Below are 18,238 nucleotides of genomic sequence, written 5' to 3'. Positions count from 1 at the left end.
AATTCAAGTATCAAAATTCTAGAGCTCATAATTGTGCTTTCGGGAACTTCAGACATTCACTTGGGATTTAAAATAAGCTGCTGGCTAAAAAAGATTATTTTCATGCATGCACTACATCATTTAGTTACCTCGTTACTACCGCCCTCTAGGTATGACTGCACGCTGGCATTGTGTGACGTCAGTGTCAGAATTGCTCGCTGAGCGGACAGCTAGTGTTCCGTTCTCTGTGTTGTAGTCTGGTGATACCGCAGTTTTTCAAGGATGTCATACGCGTACCTATTTAAGTACATAATAATTGGAGACACAGGTAAGTTCTGTGTGATGTTTTGAATTCGTTGGAAGGCTTTCCCTGGCTGCGTTCTCTGTTCCTTGCCGTGACGCGTTTTGTAACATGCGAGTCCGTGATGCCAAAATGGCGACTCGCTAATGCTTGGAACACCTCTTTATTCTGCTGCCTATTGAAAATTATCCGAACTTATCACGCATCTTCGCTCCAGTCACGACAGTTGAAACTACTAATTGACGCCAATTCAAACCTTAGTCCTGGCTTTTAATTGTTCTAAGGAAGGGACAGCTGGTTCGGATGAATAGGTACGAAGGCTGAAGGCGTCTAGCTACCCTTTTGTAGCGTCAACTCTCTTCGCAACCATCCACATGAACGAATAAGTGATCGCTCCGGACCTGTTATGTTTTTGTTTTTTTTTTAATCCCGCACGTCCGTTAATGTATTCTGTGGCGTCTGGTTTTATATTGAATGCGCTTGAAGCTGTTTGAATGGGCTAGCTGTGTATATTACGATTTCCTGCCCCCTCTTTTCAATAACAGCTGTTGCGCATCACGTTTGTTTGTTGGTGCGTGTGCAGAAATCGGCCACGAGTAGCCTTGTCGTTCCGGCTTAATGCAGGCTTTGGTTTTACTTGCAGGAGTGGGGAAGTCCTGCCTTCTGTTGCAGTTCACAGATAAGCGCTTCCAGCCTGTACATGACCTTACGATTGGTATGTTTTGCACCTGCGCATGACGCTGCGGTACTCCCTAGTATCGAGCTGCTGCCTTACATGATTCCCGTCTTTCTTTCAGGGGTTGAATTTGGTGCCCGCATGATAACAATCGATGGAAAACAGATCAAGCTGCAAATTTGGGATACGGTAAGTGTAACTTAGTTGCATAATACTTTATCCAAGTTGACACTTATGGTGACTCGCGCACTGGTTAGGTTTTTTGTGTGATGAGGCGCAGTAGGGTTTAATGTCAGCTTGCTGAGAACCGGAAAGGGTGCCAGCCAGGCTAGTTTCAAGATGGTATAATTCCTTCAGCTGTTTGTTTGTGCCAGAGAAGTGTCTTCTGAGCTCTTCAGAAAACATTTCTTACATCGCATGTTTCGAATAAGGAGTTCTTTTACTGTGAGTACAGTTGGACAACCATCAATAGGAAATGCAATGAGTGAATGGGAGTGAGTCGGTCAGTGTGTAACTTGTTAGAAATGCCACAGTGCATCACATGGGGCTATGTTTGGTTAGCGCATATATGAGGGAGGTATTGTGGCCCTGTCATGCTGACCCTGAGTGCAGTGATGTTCACACTGTGGGCTCATGTGACAGCTTGATATCATAGAAGAGCATTGTGATAACTAGCTGCATGTACTCCAGCAAGCTACCATGGGGCTCTGCCCAAATGCAACAGGGTCTTGAGTTCCAAAATACCTGTATTGACAGCAAAAATTTTTACTTAGTACATTTCTGACGTGTAAATGCACTTGTGGAAACTGGCAATAATGTCAGTCTCTCTTTGTCCTCAGAAAAAAGCAAAATAAAGAAGTGTCTTAAGTTTGCATTCATGTGGTACCTTTATATAGCTGTGAATGTTTCTCATGTGGTACCTTTATATAGCTGTGAATGCTTCTACCAAAAGTATAGGTGGTATGCATTGGCACTCTGCCATGGTGCTGCACTGTGGTGTGACTCTGCCAGCCGCCATGCTTGGGGTGCACATAGCAGACGAACTCCTGCTTTGCAAATGTGTTTTCATCATTTGTCGCATGGCCGCTAGGAATCCGTGTGTGCCGCAATTTCAGCTGGTAGCCACCGGGCGTGATAGAAACACAAAACCACATCATAAATGAATGCCACTCTTGGATGGGCAGCTCCGCTGGTTAGCACTTGGTGTTGGTCGAGAAATGGGCGCAATATTGAAGACTAATCACGATTGGGTTCCCCTTGATTCTGGAGTCAAAGCTCGAATAGTGGTCAGTGACAGCAGTGTTTCTGTGAAACCGGACAGCCACATGTGGTTCAAGCACATTTATGAAGAGATCAGTGACCTGGCAACTCGTTGCGGCGTTAATGGTGCATGAGCACAACATGTGAACCTCGGAAGAAAGGCCCCGATTCTGTCTTCTGAGGAAGTCCTCTGTACACAACGCATACACATGACCGGACTTGGGAAGCCTTGTTAGCACATTCAAGCAATCAAGCCACCACAGTGGCTCAGTGGTTATAGTGCTCTGCTGCCGACCCAAAAGGCACGGGTTCGGTCCCGGCCGCAGCGATCGCATTTCGATGAAAGTGAAGTACTGCAGGCTCATGTACTGTGTGATGTCAGTGCACGAAAGAACCCCAGCTGGTCGAAATTATCCGGAACCCTTCGCTATGGCGTCCCTCATAGCCCGAGTCTTTGCGACGTTAAACCCCATAAAAACAAACTGGGCATTTGTGCAGTCGTTTTGTTATACAAAAATGGTCATAGACTTGCCACAACAGCTGCTGATAATAAGGCAGCAAACTGCAGGTTGCAGCTGGTTGTCTTTCATTTTTGCATTGTTCGCAGTGTTGACAAAAGTTGACTCAAGAGCAGATGGTAGCTGACACTTGACGATTTATGCTTTGCCCGTGTCGTGTTTCTCTTTTGTGTCCGCTTCTGTCAACACAACGCACTGTACAGAAATTGGTGAGCTGTTTATGTAGGGAGGTTGGCATGCCAGCTCGCCCTGGAGCTTGCATTATCGCCTTGACGCAAGCATAGATTTCGAATCATTTACCATAAATAATTACAATCTGTATGGCCACGACTCCACCAAAAAAGGAAGCACATGCCCGGAGGACTTATTTCATGATCCAAGGCGAGGCTACGTCAAATCCTTTCATTCAACTTTTAAGCAAGCTCTTAGGGGTCATCCTGGGCTTATTCAGGATGCACCTCGTCCGAAAAGTTCACAGGTAACCCTAAATCTGAAGCACCATATTTAGGTTACATATGTAGTAGAGCTCGGGAATCAAGGATTTGAGTGGCCGAGGGACTGATCTCTTCCCCGTGAATGCGCTTGAACCATATGTGGCTGTCCGGTTTCACCGAAGTGCTGCTGTCACTAACCGCTATCAGAGCCTTGACTCCGGAATCGAGGGGAACCCAACCCACAACCAACTTCGTTGTTGCGCCTGTTTCTCAACTGGCACGAGCAGCGCTAACCAGCGCAGCTGCCCATCCGAAGTGGTGTTCGTTTAAGACGCAGTTTCATGCACCTGGCAACTGCCACCCGAATCTCCAATGGACACGGATTCCAAATGGCAATCTGAATGCAATGCACATAGAAAACATGCTTGTGGAGCAGGGGTTTGTCTGCTACATGCATCTCGAGCATGGTGGTGGCGCAGCTGTGTGCCAGTGCATACCATCTATAGGATCGAATTGGTTTGAGTACTTTTCTGTCGAAGTGTGCTGTTATCTGGCCTTAGTTTATTGGTGCTGTGGCTTGAAAATATGAAGTGGCATATTACATTTTTGATGTCTCTTTTGTTTGTTTGTGTTGCATTGAGAAATGGCATTGAGTTATTTTGTGCTTCATCTTATTTCTTCTGATTTTGTAACTTGGCTTTTGTGGAACTCGTGTACCCACATGACAAAGGGCAGGAGGTGAGAAAGCAAAAGTGTTGTGCTCAGGCTGTACTCTGTTTTTATTAATTACCTCTTCTCTGCTTTGGTAAGCCAGAAGTAATAAGTGTATTTTCAGAAATTAATTCATTAATTCAATTGCAAGTTATACAGGGCTAGCTGTAAAAGTACATTTTCCAGATTTGTGTAGGACCTGATGTCCGGGGATGGGGGCGGTGGTAGGTTAGCACCAAAAAGGAACTAGTGCATGAATAATATCCGTAATTCCAGCTGCCCCCCCTTGCTCCCCCTTCCGGACGCCCATGGTGTTAGCCTTCAAGTGCTCGCAGCCTCTGAGGTTCAAACATGCATTTTGATTAGTTCAATTGTCAGAATCTAGTGCCGCAGTGGCTCTTTGGTTATGGTGCTTGGCTGCTGGCCCGAAAGACGTGGGTTTGATCCTGGCCTTGGTGGTCGCATTTGATGGAGGTGAAATTCTAGAGGCCTTTGTACACCCCTTAAACCCCATGAATCAAGCAAACCAATTATCAGTATTTATATTCGAGTCAACCTGCTGGATTCTATGATGGCCGCAATATCCGGCATTAGGCATTGTGTTAGCTTTCTTCAGGCACTTTCTTTTAAGCCACTACGGTGGCTCAGTGGTTGTGGTGCCCGGCAGCTGACATGAAAGGCACGAGTTCGATCCGGGCCATTCATGTAAATTATTAACGCCTTGTGGAACACTGGGATAAGCAGGGTTTGAATGAGATTCCAGATTATTAGCTTACAGGTACTGTGAACGGTTAGTAAGAAAACATTTAATCCAGCTAAGAAGAACAAGCGCGCAGAAGCACAACATATTCGTCCAGTGCAGAGAAGACTTTATGGAAAAGCTACGTATCATCTATAAACAGTTCCATCACATCCAAAAAAATGTGGGAGCAAATTCGTAAACTGAATGTCAGCTTCTCCTCTTTCACAATTTTCTTTCTTATAGCCCCTGGTACACAAGTATAGAAGAGCAAGCAGACATCTTAGTAAACATTTCTCAAGTGTTTTTAGCTGTTCCCACTATACAGAACAATTTTTAAGATGCAAAACCACAGGGGAGAAACAAAGACTTCTAACATGCGGCAGCACAGACGGACCATACAATAGTTTAATCAGAATGAACGAAATTGTAAACAGAGTTATATATCTGCCGGCAAAAAGACTGCGCCCGGCACTGACCAAGTACATTATGGAAGGCTGGTACATCTTTCTCAGCCCTCTGTAGAAGCACTTTTTAGAAATATGGCTTTCAGGAAAAATATCCGAAGCGTGGAAAATTGCCGTTATTGTACCATTCTTTAAACCTGGAAAACCGCCAAACTCCCCTAGCAGTTACAGGCCCATAGCCCTTACAAGCTGTCTAGCTAATTCTTTTGAAGGCGTTGCGAACATTGGGCTGATGTTTGGTGTTGACATCCACCAGTGTGGGTTTAAAAAATCTTGTTTTACAGCTGACCATCTTGTCCTGAAAATACCATCAGAGAAGCATTCATACATAAACAACACTGTCTAGCAATTTTCTTTGATATGGAGAAGGCTTATGATACCACCTGGAGGTTTGGGATTATCCGTGACCTAACAGACATAGGTATCTGTGAAAGGATGCTGAACTGCTTCAAAGATTTTCTGTCTGACCACTCATTCCATGTATGCCTGAGTTCCACCAGTTCCAAAAAATTCGTTCTGGGGAATGGAATACTGCAGGGGTGTATTTTAAGTACTACCCTGTTTGTCTTGAAAATGAATTCCGTAGCCAAGATAATTCTAAAGCTCATTATGTATTCTCTATACCATATAGACGCTTGTAAGGGCCACACTTTTTTTTCCAGAGGCCAGTTTTTGGGCTGCGGCTCATACACGCGATGTGCGAAAAAAAGTTTTTAAGTAAAAACGCACCAATCAGGGAATGAGCAACATTTATTCTACACTCAATCGTCACTCGCGGAGTATTTCGACTCCGAGCTGGTGCTGTGCTCTGGTACACGCTCATCCCAAAAGAAGCTGCACAGCATGTCCGCTGTCAACGCCTAGCCGTTGTTCCGCACTTCCATCACATAGCAGAGCAGCTCTTCTTCCAGTTCGGGAAACTCGCACAGCTTGCTTCGGAAAGCGCACTTTTTGCATCTTGTGTTTCTCAATGCATCCTTTTGGTTGCACCATCATCGGACGTACTTCTTGGCCACGTCAAATTTCCTGCCCGCCGTACGCTTGCCGTGTTCAAAAGCTAACTCCCAGCCATGTAGCTGTTAAGGTGCTTGCCCGTCGTGCTAAAACTGCAACGCTCGGTGGCAGCTGCCCGCAAAAGCCACAACCATAACAATTGCTACAACGACTACGGAAAACACGCTAACACGCCACAAAAGGCCGGAGCTGGCGATACTGATGGCGATGTGGATAACGATGAAAAAAATTCATGATGATGATGACCGTGGCCTCGGGCGCCATCAATGTACGACACTTGGGAGCTCCTGTGTACGTGCGTGGCCTCCGTGATCAAGCGCACCGTTGCTCGCAGCCGGAGCTGATCGCGGAGGCCACGCGCGTGCATTTAGAAGTTTATTCCTGCCTGTGTCATGGAAAGTTGGTGTGCGGCCCTTAGACAGATTTTTTTTTTTTAAACATTTCCTTCGGGAAAATGGGGTGCGGCCCTTACACGCGTTTATACGGTATGTTGATGATCTTCAAATAGCATGCACATCCTCTAGCCTATCAACCTGTGAGCAACAGATACAACTGACATTAAATAGGCTCTCAATTTGGCGAACAAAAATAGGTGTTCTCCCCACAAAAACAGGTGCCGTTCTTTTCTCACTCAAGAGGTTTGCAGATTGATTCCACCCAGCACTTAAATGAAATTATACTTCCAGTAAAACAAGAACATAAATTTTTGTGCATAACGTTTGGCAAAGAACTCACATTCTTGCCATACATGAACATCTTCAAAAAGAAAGCTTCCCAATCCCTGAATATACTCAAAGGTACTGTCACAAAAATGCTGAGGATCTAATGGAACGTGTCTTTGCAAATGTACCGGTCCGTAGTACGCTCTACCCTAGACTGTGGATGTGTTGTGTATGGGTCTGCGGGGCCATATCCAAAGTGATTGGACCGAGTGCATAACCTTAGTTTGTCTCTCAACTGAAGCGTACAAAACATCCCCATAAATAGTCTCTATGTCGAAATCAATGAGCCCTTGCTTACAGACAGAAGAACTATGTTCACATGCGCATATGACCTGAAGATCCGTTCATTGCCGAAACACCTCAGTTATCCCATAGTTACAAAGTGCACCTTCAGAAGACTGTTAAGCAACAAACCCCAGTCAATCAGACCTCTGCTTCTTCGCTTCAAGGATAGTTGTCAAACCTTAGAATTACTGGATACACTTTGTGATGTCTCGTCAAGGCATGACCCATTGCCCCCATGGTACAGCCTTCTCACTGTATGTGGCTTTACATTAACACACTTTTGAAAAAAACAAACACCACACGAACTCATATTACAGGAATACTTGACACTACAAGAAAAATATGTGAACTGCACAGAGTTTTACGTTGACTGCTCAAAAACAGCAGATTATGTCGGAAGCACGGTAGTAGAGGGAAACTGGCAAAAAATAGTAGGCTGCCAAACTGAGCATCTATTTTTAGTGCCGAATGTTATGCTGTCTGTGTAGCTGTAAGCAGAATAATAAATAACAGCATAATCTGCAGGTGGTATGCATTGGCGCGCAGCTGCGCTGCGGTCCGCCGGCCGCCATGATTGAGGTGCACGCAGGAGACGAATGCTTGCTCCGCAGCATGTTTGCTTCATGTATCGCATTCAGACTGCTGTTTGGAGTTTGCGTGCTTCAGAGATTTGGCCGGAAGTCGTTGGGCATGATAGCCTCACGTAACTACATTGTAAACGAATGCCACTTCGATTGGGCAGCTACGCTTGTTAGCGCTGCTTGAGCTGGCCGAGAAAACAGGCGCCGCGACAGAAGTTGGTCTTCTCATTCATAAGAAGGCTGAGGGCTCAATTTCATTAGTTGGGAGCCTTGAGATCCTTGCGCAGCCAAGGATGGCTGCTGTGGTTATCTGACTGTCTTTAAAGCTTTTACCATTAGCCATTTCTAAAGTTTCTGTCCTCTATCTTCACTAGATAGTACAAAATAACTTTCTGGGCCCTTTACACCACCGTTGTTTTAGTTTTATAAAATCCTGCACAAAGCAATTTTCTGTCCTTTGTGTTTGGCGCATGATAGCCATAGATGCTTATGCGCCACTACACCCAACACAACACAACAGCCCGCATTGAGTACCTCCTGGATGTTGTTGGCTCAGTGTTGTTACTGGTGGCTCACTTTGTATGCATGCAAAATGTAAATCAGGCGTGTTAGATCAACTTATTCAAGGCTTAGTTAGGTTAATTGAAGCTTGTTGCTGACGCAAGGAACGTTGTTTTTTTAGGCTGGACAAGAAGCATTCCGTTCAATCACCCGGTCCTACTACAGGGGAGCAGCTGGAGCGCTGCTTGTGTATGACATCACACGGTACGCTTAGCAGTGCTCTAATTTTACAAATCTTTCTGTAAGCTACTAGCTTATGGTGACTGGTTTTTGTTTCCAGGAGGGACACTTTCAACCATCTGACAACTTGGTTGGAGGATGCTCGTCAGCACTCCAACTCCAACATGGTGATCATGCTCATTGGAAACAAAAGGTACTTAGTACACAATTTTTTTAATGGAATTCATGTGAATGCTCCTGACTTGGCAACGCAGGTTTGAAGGCTTTTTAAACTTGTGTTATCATGCTATTTTTGTCCTGTTCATTGGTGCCAGTTTTCTTCTAGTTTTTAAATTTAGTAGGAATTGAAACTATAGTCGGATACAACTTAAGTCTATGGTGAAGCTCTGTCCACATTCAAGACCGGTGCATAGAATTCCTCCACGGCAAAAAAGTAGTCCGCTGCTAAAACTTCTCTTGTCACCTAAACAAGAAGCAAATCACAAAAAAAAAAGCTATAAGCTCTAGAATTTCGACACTTGGCTTGTTTAATAATGTCAAACGTTAAAAAGCTGATTTCTACTTTTGTAACTGACTAGCGGAGTAATACAGTATGCCCTGCACAGTGGCCCAGTGTTAACAACTGCTGTTTTTTTTTTTTAAGTTGTATCCTATTATAGCTTGTTTGTGTTACAAGACAATTGAAACTTGAATCTTATTAAGTAGAATATGATATACACAGACTCACTCCAGAAACACAGTACAGCCATTAGCAGCAGCTGGAACTCATGGACAAGAAATACAATTACAATGCTGAGTCCCAAGCTATGTCGGCATAGCCAGGAACGAAAGAGCCGACGCTCGTGCGACACAAGCTCACCAAAGCAAACTAGAGACAGTAAATATTCCGCACAAAGATTGCTTAAGACTATTAGAAAGTAAACTAATAAAGAAACGGCAGTCCACTTGGGGTGATGAAATCAACAAACCGCACCTGGTAAAGCCGATCCTTGGCGAATGGAAGTCGTGTCGACACCAAGAACGGTTTATTAAAATTGTCTTGTGTTGCCTTCGCATTGGACATTCACATCTTACACAACTTAATACTCATGAAACAAGAAAATCCTCTTTGTGAATGTGGCAAAGGGGTCACAGGAAACCATATTTTATTTGCGTACAGAAAACTCAAACTAAAAAGATCATTTCACAATATTTTGCGACAAAGATCCCTTTGCACCCCAGCTTGCTCTTAGGAGAGAATGCAATAGTAGACTTGTCATGAGTAGTTAGGTCCCTAAAAGAAGAAATGTCATCAGAAAATTGTAATTTTTAAGAACTAGTTGTCCGCCAGCACAACAGTGCGATCTTAACAACCCTATGTTTGTGCATTATAGCCTCAGCTGCTTATGCGCCATCGAGCCACACACAGACGCATGCGCGTGCACACACACACACACACACTGTACAGCACAAAATAAAGCCGGCTGGCTTTCTGCTGAAAGCAATAATGGTTGCACTTCTGGCTAAGCAGATTTGAAACCAACGTTGGTCGCACTGCAAGATTTACATACAGTGAACGTTAAGTGCTGCTACACGGTGGCAACAATCAAGCTATCAAGCGCTACCCAAGCATGTGGTGGCATTTGTTGCCACTGTTCTCGGCACCATTGCGCTGTGGAAATAAGTTTCAGTTGGTGCAAAATTCAAGAAATTATGTAACATAAGCAAGGCATGGCTTGTGTTCATGCCCAAAGGCAAACAAGTAATGGCTCCTTGTATGGAGAGGTGTGAATGGTTTTGCTGGTGCTGTAACCGTCATTGGTGCATTCATGAAAATTTCACTCACTCAAAGTAAATATTGAGCTCTGGAGCATTTTCTTTAAACGTACTGGCAGGCTAGTTCAGTGGTGGGAAACCTGCGCTAATTGCACCAGCCTGCACCATTTCCATAACTGCTACAAACGGGCTTTTTGCAGAATTGTGCCATTACACGGGCTGTCGTTAACGCCATGTGGAGGGGGGGGGGGGGTCCATTTCGGAGTATGGTCACCGCATCTCTCTGTCGTGAAAGGCTGAAAGGGGAACCGATAAAATCCAGTCTGATCCTGTTTCACTGGTGGGAGAACGAATGTGGGGGTCACTGCTGCGGCCTGTGCACGCTTATGCTTTCCCGCGTGCTTTTGCTCTTTGCGGTGTGGGTAGCTGCAGTGTCACTTTGGTGTCCAGCGAGGTGGCATGCATTCTTCTTTCGCCCTCTTCGGGTTCACATCGACATGTTGGCTTCATCACGATGATGACACATTTAAAGCTAAAAAGGAAGCTTTTTTATTTTGGATTGCACCACGCCGATGTGGCATGGCCAGAACTTAAAGAATCAGAAATTAGAGAAGCGAACTGTTGACGGCGGCTCGCTGTCATAGCAGTAATTAGTTAAGGCTCACTGTCAGGAGTGCTGGTAATTTCTCTTCATCACTTGTCTGTAGAAAAAATTCCTCCCATTTTTACCACATGCATCTCTGGGTAGGAAAACTGATTACTACAGAAGTCGGGGAAACTCGTGGCATTTCGGGTAATTAGTGACATCACTCAGTAGTTTTGGATTGCTGTGTGCAATTCTACAGAGCATTCTGGTTGAAATAAAATTCTATGAAATGACGCTTGAATTGCCCGTAGGTCTGTTTAATAAACATTTTCATGGCACGAGTAAAAAGATTATTTAAAAAGTAGGAAAACTGAAATAGTTGACGCTAGCTGTTGCACACTGGTGTGCCAATAGGTGTGCCACATAGGTAATTGTGCTTATTCACGCTGCGTGAAGATATGTTTGACTATTAGCTTGCATAACGTAGGGTATCGCAACATTAATATCATGACATGGGAGAGTGCACAGTCACGTGACAGTTTTTTGTCTCGTGGGCTTTATTTTAAGCTGAAAAAAGGAAACTACACTAAAGTTAAATTGCAAAAAACTGAAATGGTCTTCTGTCAATATTCTGTACAGCTTCCGTAAATAAAATTTTGCGCCAAAGTTACAAATGCAGAAATTAGCTCATTTTTCTTTGTTAAACAATTGGCAAATTAGGCAAATTGTAAAAGATGCCAACTTGGTCAAGATGACTGTACAACCCTTTGTTATTCAGAGCTGCATACAGCATGTTGTTGGTTTTTTAGATCTTGTCGAAAGTTATTTGACGCACCCCATATTTTTGCATTTTTATGTTATTTCTCAGCGTCGGGCTCCTGCTACAAAACTCAATAGAGCTGCTTCAAATTGAACTTTTGCCTGCTACAAAGCCTGCTTCAAATGCTCTTGGCCATTGCCACCACTGCCATTTGCACACCCTCAGTGCAGTGACACAGGGACAAAGGCATACAATAACCACTGTTGCAGACAGAGCTCTGTAAAGGGCCTGTCCCACTAGGCCCACAGTCGGCCGATTCGGTCTGCCAAAACCGTGTCGTCGTGATGTCTGGCTCGATGTCACACTGCACCGACTGAAACGGTCGGCTGAGTATCAGCGCCGGCGCCAGGTCTCCCACAAGATGGCAGTTGGCCGATGGTCTGCCAACTCCCATGTCACTGTAGCGACACTAGGCAGGAGACCTCCCGCCGACTTGGCCCTTTCACGTTCTTACTCTTTTGTCACTACTCTTCCTTTCCTTTATTATTTTATTTTATTATTATTTCCGGCTATGCGAAATTCATGGGCTGTGACACTTTATCTTTAACTCTTAAATAAATCCCTCTATAGTAAAACACTCCTTCACAATCATGGTTATGAACCTAGATTGAGTGCCACCCAGTAGTGAGTGGCACTGATTGCTGGGTCAGAAAGGCATGGCTTGAAAAATAAATCTAGTCTCTCGCGGGTAAACAAAACAGATTATTTTAAACTAGAAAATAAAAAAAATATTCTCAACCAACAGGATTCGAACTAGGGACCTGGGAATCGAAAACCTATTTCTGTACTCACGACGCCACAGAGGACAGAATGGCTCGGTGTGTTCAGAAGTGTGACACGCACACTTGCGACAGGAGTAAAGCAGGCGACACGCATGAAAACTTGGCGGGCGCGCTGCACCGGTTGCCGCTTGCGAACTGCAGCCACACAGAGCGGCAAGCATTGATGCACCGCTCGACTCAAGCTCAAAGCGCATGCTTTGCCACTGCACAGCAGTCACTGACCGCTGCTTGGCTTGGTGTTGCGTTCGCACCAGAAAAGACAAAACAGCGATATTACCAGAAAGACTGCCTGCTATACTCGAGCAGCGACATAGCATGCCTGTGCAAGTAGTAAAAAGGCTTCGGTGACTGCGTCGTCTGCAGTCGCGCCGGGCGACAATCTGCGCTGCTGCCTGGCCGCCCTGGTCGTCACATCAAAGGCGCAGCGGACGCCGGTTCGGAAGTCGCCTGCGCTGTAATACAAGTTCCACTCTTACTATCGCTTTTCTGTCAACAGCATCGTCTCACAAACTAAAAATATGGTCAATTTCCGCGACGTTTTCGGCAGCGGACCGCTGCGGGCGCCAGGCAAGCCCGACCGCAACGGCGGGCTAGCGGCAGCTGCGAGGCGATTCCGGCTAGAAATTTGCTTGTATCGCAGTTCATACTTCTACCAGCAACTCGGTATTGATTGACGATCCTGAAAAATATGATTTTCACATTTTTCTATCCCAGTGTTTATGATTTACGTCAAAAGTAAACTTAAGCTGATTTTTATGATGCCGGCGGACGGATCCAGGCTGGTGGGCTGACCAGCAGGCTCGGTCTACTTCACGTTCACACCAGAAAAGACAAAACAGCTATGCTATCAGAAAGGCTGCCTGCTATATTCGAGCAATGAAAGCATGCCTACGCTAGAGCCGAGCTTTCGGCAACGATGCTGTCTGTGGGACTGCCGGCCGACAAACTGCGTGGCTTCCCGGCTGCCCTGGCCTTCGCTAAGCCTAGCTGGTTTCGCATCGATGCCGCAGCTGAAGGTGCTTTGGAACTAGCCAGCACCGTACTAAAGGAACTACTCTAGTCATCCCTTGACTGCGAACCTGTCTAATAATAGTATAAAGTTATGCTCGATTTTCGCGACGACTTCAGCAGCGGATCTTGCAGACGCCAGGCAATCTGCACCAAGCGGCTGTAGGATGAAATTTGCTTGTATCATAGCTATAACTTCTACCAGCACCTCGGTATTGGCCAGCGATACCCAGAAATAATACATTTTTAACACTCATCAATCCCAGAGCTTGTTATGAACGTAAACAAAGAATGCTGCAGTGGAAACGAGTGTGGTTTGGTGAACATTTTTAGCTCGGCGGCCGATCTCTCGAAGACACGGTTGCCGATGATCGGCAGACTGGTTTTGTCGGCATCGCAAGCATCAAAGCATGTCACACTGCGAAGACACCTGGTCTTCGGTCTCGTCGTCGTTGGCTTAGTGTGACAGTTTGGTCTGCCACAGACAAGGTCTGCAGACCGGTCGGCCGATAATCGGTGTTGTGTCTGGCTAGTGTGACAGGCTCTTAAGGCCTTTAAGCATAGCCATCACTTTGAGTGCCTGCGGCAGTCTATGTGGCTGATCGTTTGGTGGTGTGATGCAGTGACTTGGAAACTCGTCGGGAAGTGAAGAAGGAAGAGGGTGAGGCTTTTGCCCGGGAGCATGGCCTTATCTTCATGGAGACCTCAGCTAAGACTGCAGCCAATGTGGAAGAGGCTTTCATCAACACGGCCAAAGAGATCTACGAGAAGATCCAGGAAGGTGTTTTTGACATAAACAACGAGGTAATGTTGAGCAAGGCTGTGCTATAAGAAATTTTAAATACTCCGGGTGTTCACAGCGGACTGACCTTGCCCATAAGGGGGAACCTGCAGTTCATTTGCCAAAACTTTTGCTTTGCATAAGGCTGTATTACGGGTTATCTTTCAGTCACATTAGTTTGGCAGTTAGCCACGATGACCATATGCATGCTGAATATGCTTTCAAAGCTGGATGCTTCATTTATGGGCTGCGATTGCACGTATGCTGCAGTTGTTGCATCAGGGGCAGAGTATTGAGGGCGAGGTGTGCAAAGTATTTGGACCCTAAGGCCCTCTTGTGCATGTGCCCAGCAGGGAACTTGGGAGAAAAGGGGTTTCAACCACCTTGCAAAAATATAAATGTCGGGAATGCAGTAGAAACCTGCATTTATGTGGTAATGTCCAAAAGACGTGACAGTTTAATTTTTGCTTTCTTCTCGCATCTAGGTTGCCGGAAGGATTTATGTTCTTTGGTGTTTGGGTGTAAACTAAGGCACTGCTTGCATTTGCATGATCAAAGAAGTTAATTTAAGCACTAAGTGGTCTTTTAGCTTTAACCATTAGTGAATTGAAGCTTAGTTTTGTTACCTGAGGCTGATCATTTGTGTTACTGACAAAGCCAGTGTGCACTGTTAGTGAAACACTTACCTTGCAATGCTGTCTGTCCATTGGCACATTATTTTACAGCGGAAGCTGTAATAGCTTTGTACAAGACTTTTGGGGGGTACAACAGCAGCTGTGTAACATGCTAGGTGGACACTGCTGCCACCTGAAAGTGTGATTGAGGTGTCCACTATCCAGGGAGCCAGTTATGCACCTTACAGAGTCTAAACCCTCCATTAGTTTTGAGAAAACGAAAGGAGCATAACTGCCTGAATTTGTAGGTCGACACCACTACCCGCATTCTTGTGGGCTTGTGCCTTTCCCGGATAGTTTTTTCATTCACGTCGAACTGTCTCCCTGCTGCCAAGTTCCCATTTTGCAGTGCATGTTCAACAGCGCGTAACTTCGGTTTTGCGTCATTGCTTCTTCACCTCGCAGGCAGCATAATTGTGAGCACAAACAACGCGCAACATACACAAAGCCATACAAATGCAGCTCTGAAATCAAAACTTCTCCGAGTATGACTTGGCATGCTTCTTGTCACTGCTGTATTCTGTTCGGTTGTTGCAAGATTATGTGGTTTAGTCTTAGGATAACATTTTTTTTTATATGCAATTTTAGCATAGTGTGTGTGCATGTGTGCGCAGATGGCCCCAAGGTATGCACAGATGCCACTGCGCAGGTCCTGCTAGGTCCCTGCGGAAGCAAATCATGGCAGCGGATTACACTGCACTAAAACTCTCTAATCAGTGGAACACTGCTATAGTAAACTCGGATATTGTAACTTTGTTATAGTAGAGTCCATATAGCAGTGATATAGCAGAGTCCTTCCATAGAGGACTGTACATTTTTTTTTTTCATTTATAGTAAATACGTCTTTAATAAACGGTTATAGTAAAGAGTGTCAGGCCGTGAAGACGTACTTTCCCTGGAATGGTAACATAGTGGCACGTGCACAGTCTAGGATCACTAACCCAACATTCGGAGGCAAATGGATACCAAAGACAGTAAAACCGCGCTCTGTGAGATGGCTTAACCACTGAGAAAAAATGAGATGAAAGGTCGGTTGGTTGCAAAGAAAATGTTTTGCAAGTGCACAAAAATTGTTTTATCGAAATAGCCGTTTAAAGTTTGATTGTGCAATCACAATCCTAAAATACACATGGTGCATAGCCTTCAACATCGTTTTATCGAATTGCCTTATGAAGTTTTTTCTGGTACATTCCATCATTGTCCTTTTTTTTGTTTTTTTTTCTGCTTGCTTTCTTTCTTGCGATGATTTTCGCATATACCTTATCACTTGAGTGGTTCCTGACATTTTGAGGAATGGAACTTGTGCATTTTATTAACATTAAGGCTGCCTTGGCCCTTTTATTAGGTTTTTTGTGGTTGTTTTACAGTTACCTCACTGTTTATGAAATTGTACTGCATCTGTTGCTATGTGCTGTTTGCTATCAGCATGCAGCAAGAGATTTTGTTGTCATTGTGGTACCTGATATGCACTGTAGTTCCAGTATTATGACAGAAAGGGCTTTTTCTAAATATTTGGTCACAAATTCTCAGGGGAGCAATAGGGAATTTCCACCTGGTCAATGGCGGTCTCTGGGATGTCTTTTGTTTCAGGCTAATGGCATCAAAATTGGCCCCCAGCATTCGCCTACCAGTCCTAGCATGCCTTCAAGTGGCGGCGGATCAAGTGCCAGTGGCGGCTGCTGCTGAGCTTGCATGCACCACATATGAAGAGAAACAGCTCACAGAGGGCGTTTTTTTTTGTTTGGCAACACCGATACACACGTACATATATATATATATATATATGTAATGGTACATGTGTGCATGTGTGTGTAAATACACAAAGATATCTGTGTACATGTACTATTCAGTCTCTGTGGGTGTATACAGCATGCTAACAAAAACACTTGGAAGCTTTGGGGAAGGGGAAATAAAGGGGAGAGACCACTTTGCTTTTTTTTTATTATTATTATTATTATTGCAGCTTCCTGCACATTTTTCTTGCCTGGTCGGCTTGTCTACACTCTAACTTTGCACATACTTTTGTTTCTGTGAAAGTTTTCACTAGTGAGCTTCCTGTGTGGATGTGCTGTCTCGATGAAAAAGTATCTGCAGTTGGAGTGATTTTTTTTTTCTGCCTGCAAGAAAAATTGTCAAAATTATGCAAAATAAAGCCAAAGTTGCAAAGAGGCATGTGCAGAATATCTCATTCTGTGTGCACTTACGCCTTTCTTTTCAGGGAGTGTCTCTTCACAGAAAAAAATTCAGCTTGTGCTCCTTATGTGTGCTCCCTTGGCATTATGCTAGAGCATTACACTGACTTTTTTTTAGCACTTTGTTGTTTGATCTGAGTCACTATATTTTTTGTGATGCAGTACTAGTCATAAACATTCCCCACTTTATACTAGTTTTTTGTGTGACATGGAATTGGTGCAAAAACTGCTTCAGTGTTCGGTGTGCAGGCCTTCAGCCTTACATGGCTCATGTACTTCCCTGTGAGCTGACATTTGAAGTGCAAAAATTTCTGTTCGCTTTGCTATTTATACTTCGTGCTTACAAATTGTACATATTGTTTTTCAACTGCAAATAATTCGGTAAAGCCTGGTGTGACTGTGCTACTTGTGAGCTCATTGAAGGTAGCTTGGGCGATTGACTGTTGCAGTGAGTTGGAAAAAGCAAGTTTTTATGAGAAGTGAGTGATGTCGCTGTAATAGCATTCTTCCCTGTGCTTAACCCTGTTAGCTGGCATATCTGTCTGTTTGGAATAAATTGGTTTTAACCTAAGACCGAAACTGTTCATGGTTTGATGCAACGCCAACTCTTCTCTATGTCTGGCTTGGTATGGCTTTTGCTCGCTGGATAAGCTGGCTGGTCCAGTTGTGTATTCCGAAGGTATTATGGCAGTAGATGTGACCAGCTACTGGCAGTTAACTATATAGGTATTCGTACCTGGAAGATTACCAGAGTCAGGTTGTGTTCTTTGTTTTAGTACAGCATCGCAAAGAGTTCCAAGTGCTTTTGTTCAGTGGTACAATTTGGAAACAGCACAGTTCAAATGCATTAGCTATGAAGTGTGTGCTCTTAGCTGAATAAAATTTTATAACTGATGGTGGCTATTTCTCAATGGGTGGGATGTACCTCTCGCAGGAAGCACATTTTCATCCTGTGCACTTAATTTCTAAAAGAGCAGTGCATCGTTCATGGGCATTGTGCACAAAATGCATCTTGAGGCACAAAGCACGAATATGCTCTGCCAGGGATTACACGAATGGTACAGTTCGTTTGCACACAAGCATGAGGCTATCATTTCCGGAAGGTCAATGCGTGGATGGCGCTGTGAAGGTGGCTGGTAGTGAAATGTGTTTTTCACGGCGAGAGCTGTTTTGTGGAGCCCGCTGTGAGCCGAGCTTCAGTGTAATCTGACA

General features: G+C 44.6%; 1 protein-coding gene across 1 annotated transcript; it reads left to right on the top strand.

Annotated features, from left to right (window-relative positions):
- Positions 1-171: 171 nt before the first annotated feature.
- Positions 172-17,920, top strand: Rab2 (RAS oncogene family member Rab2). The gene is made up of 7 exons (XM_089579795.1): positions 172-307; positions 924-995; positions 1,078-1,145; positions 8,370-8,452; positions 8,529-8,621; positions 14,003-14,183; positions 16,425-17,920. The coding sequence occupies exons 1-7, from the start codon at positions 262-264 to the stop codon at positions 16,518-16,520; spliced, it is 639 nt and encodes a 212-aa protein (XP_089435921.1). The 5' UTR covers positions 172-261; the 3' UTR covers positions 16,521-17,920.
- The last annotated feature ends 318 nt before the right edge of the window (positions 17,921-18,238 follow it).

This window comes from Amblyomma mixtum, chromosome 3 (assembly GCF_055824585.1).
Source record: "Amblyomma mixtum isolate Tamu chromosome 3, ASM5582458v1, whole genome shotgun sequence".
NCBI lineage: Eukaryota > Metazoa > Arthropoda > Arachnida > Ixodida > Ixodidae > Amblyomma > Amblyomma mixtum.
Note: the sequence above shows the minus strand (reverse complement) of the source record. Positions and strands in the feature narration are given on the sequence as shown.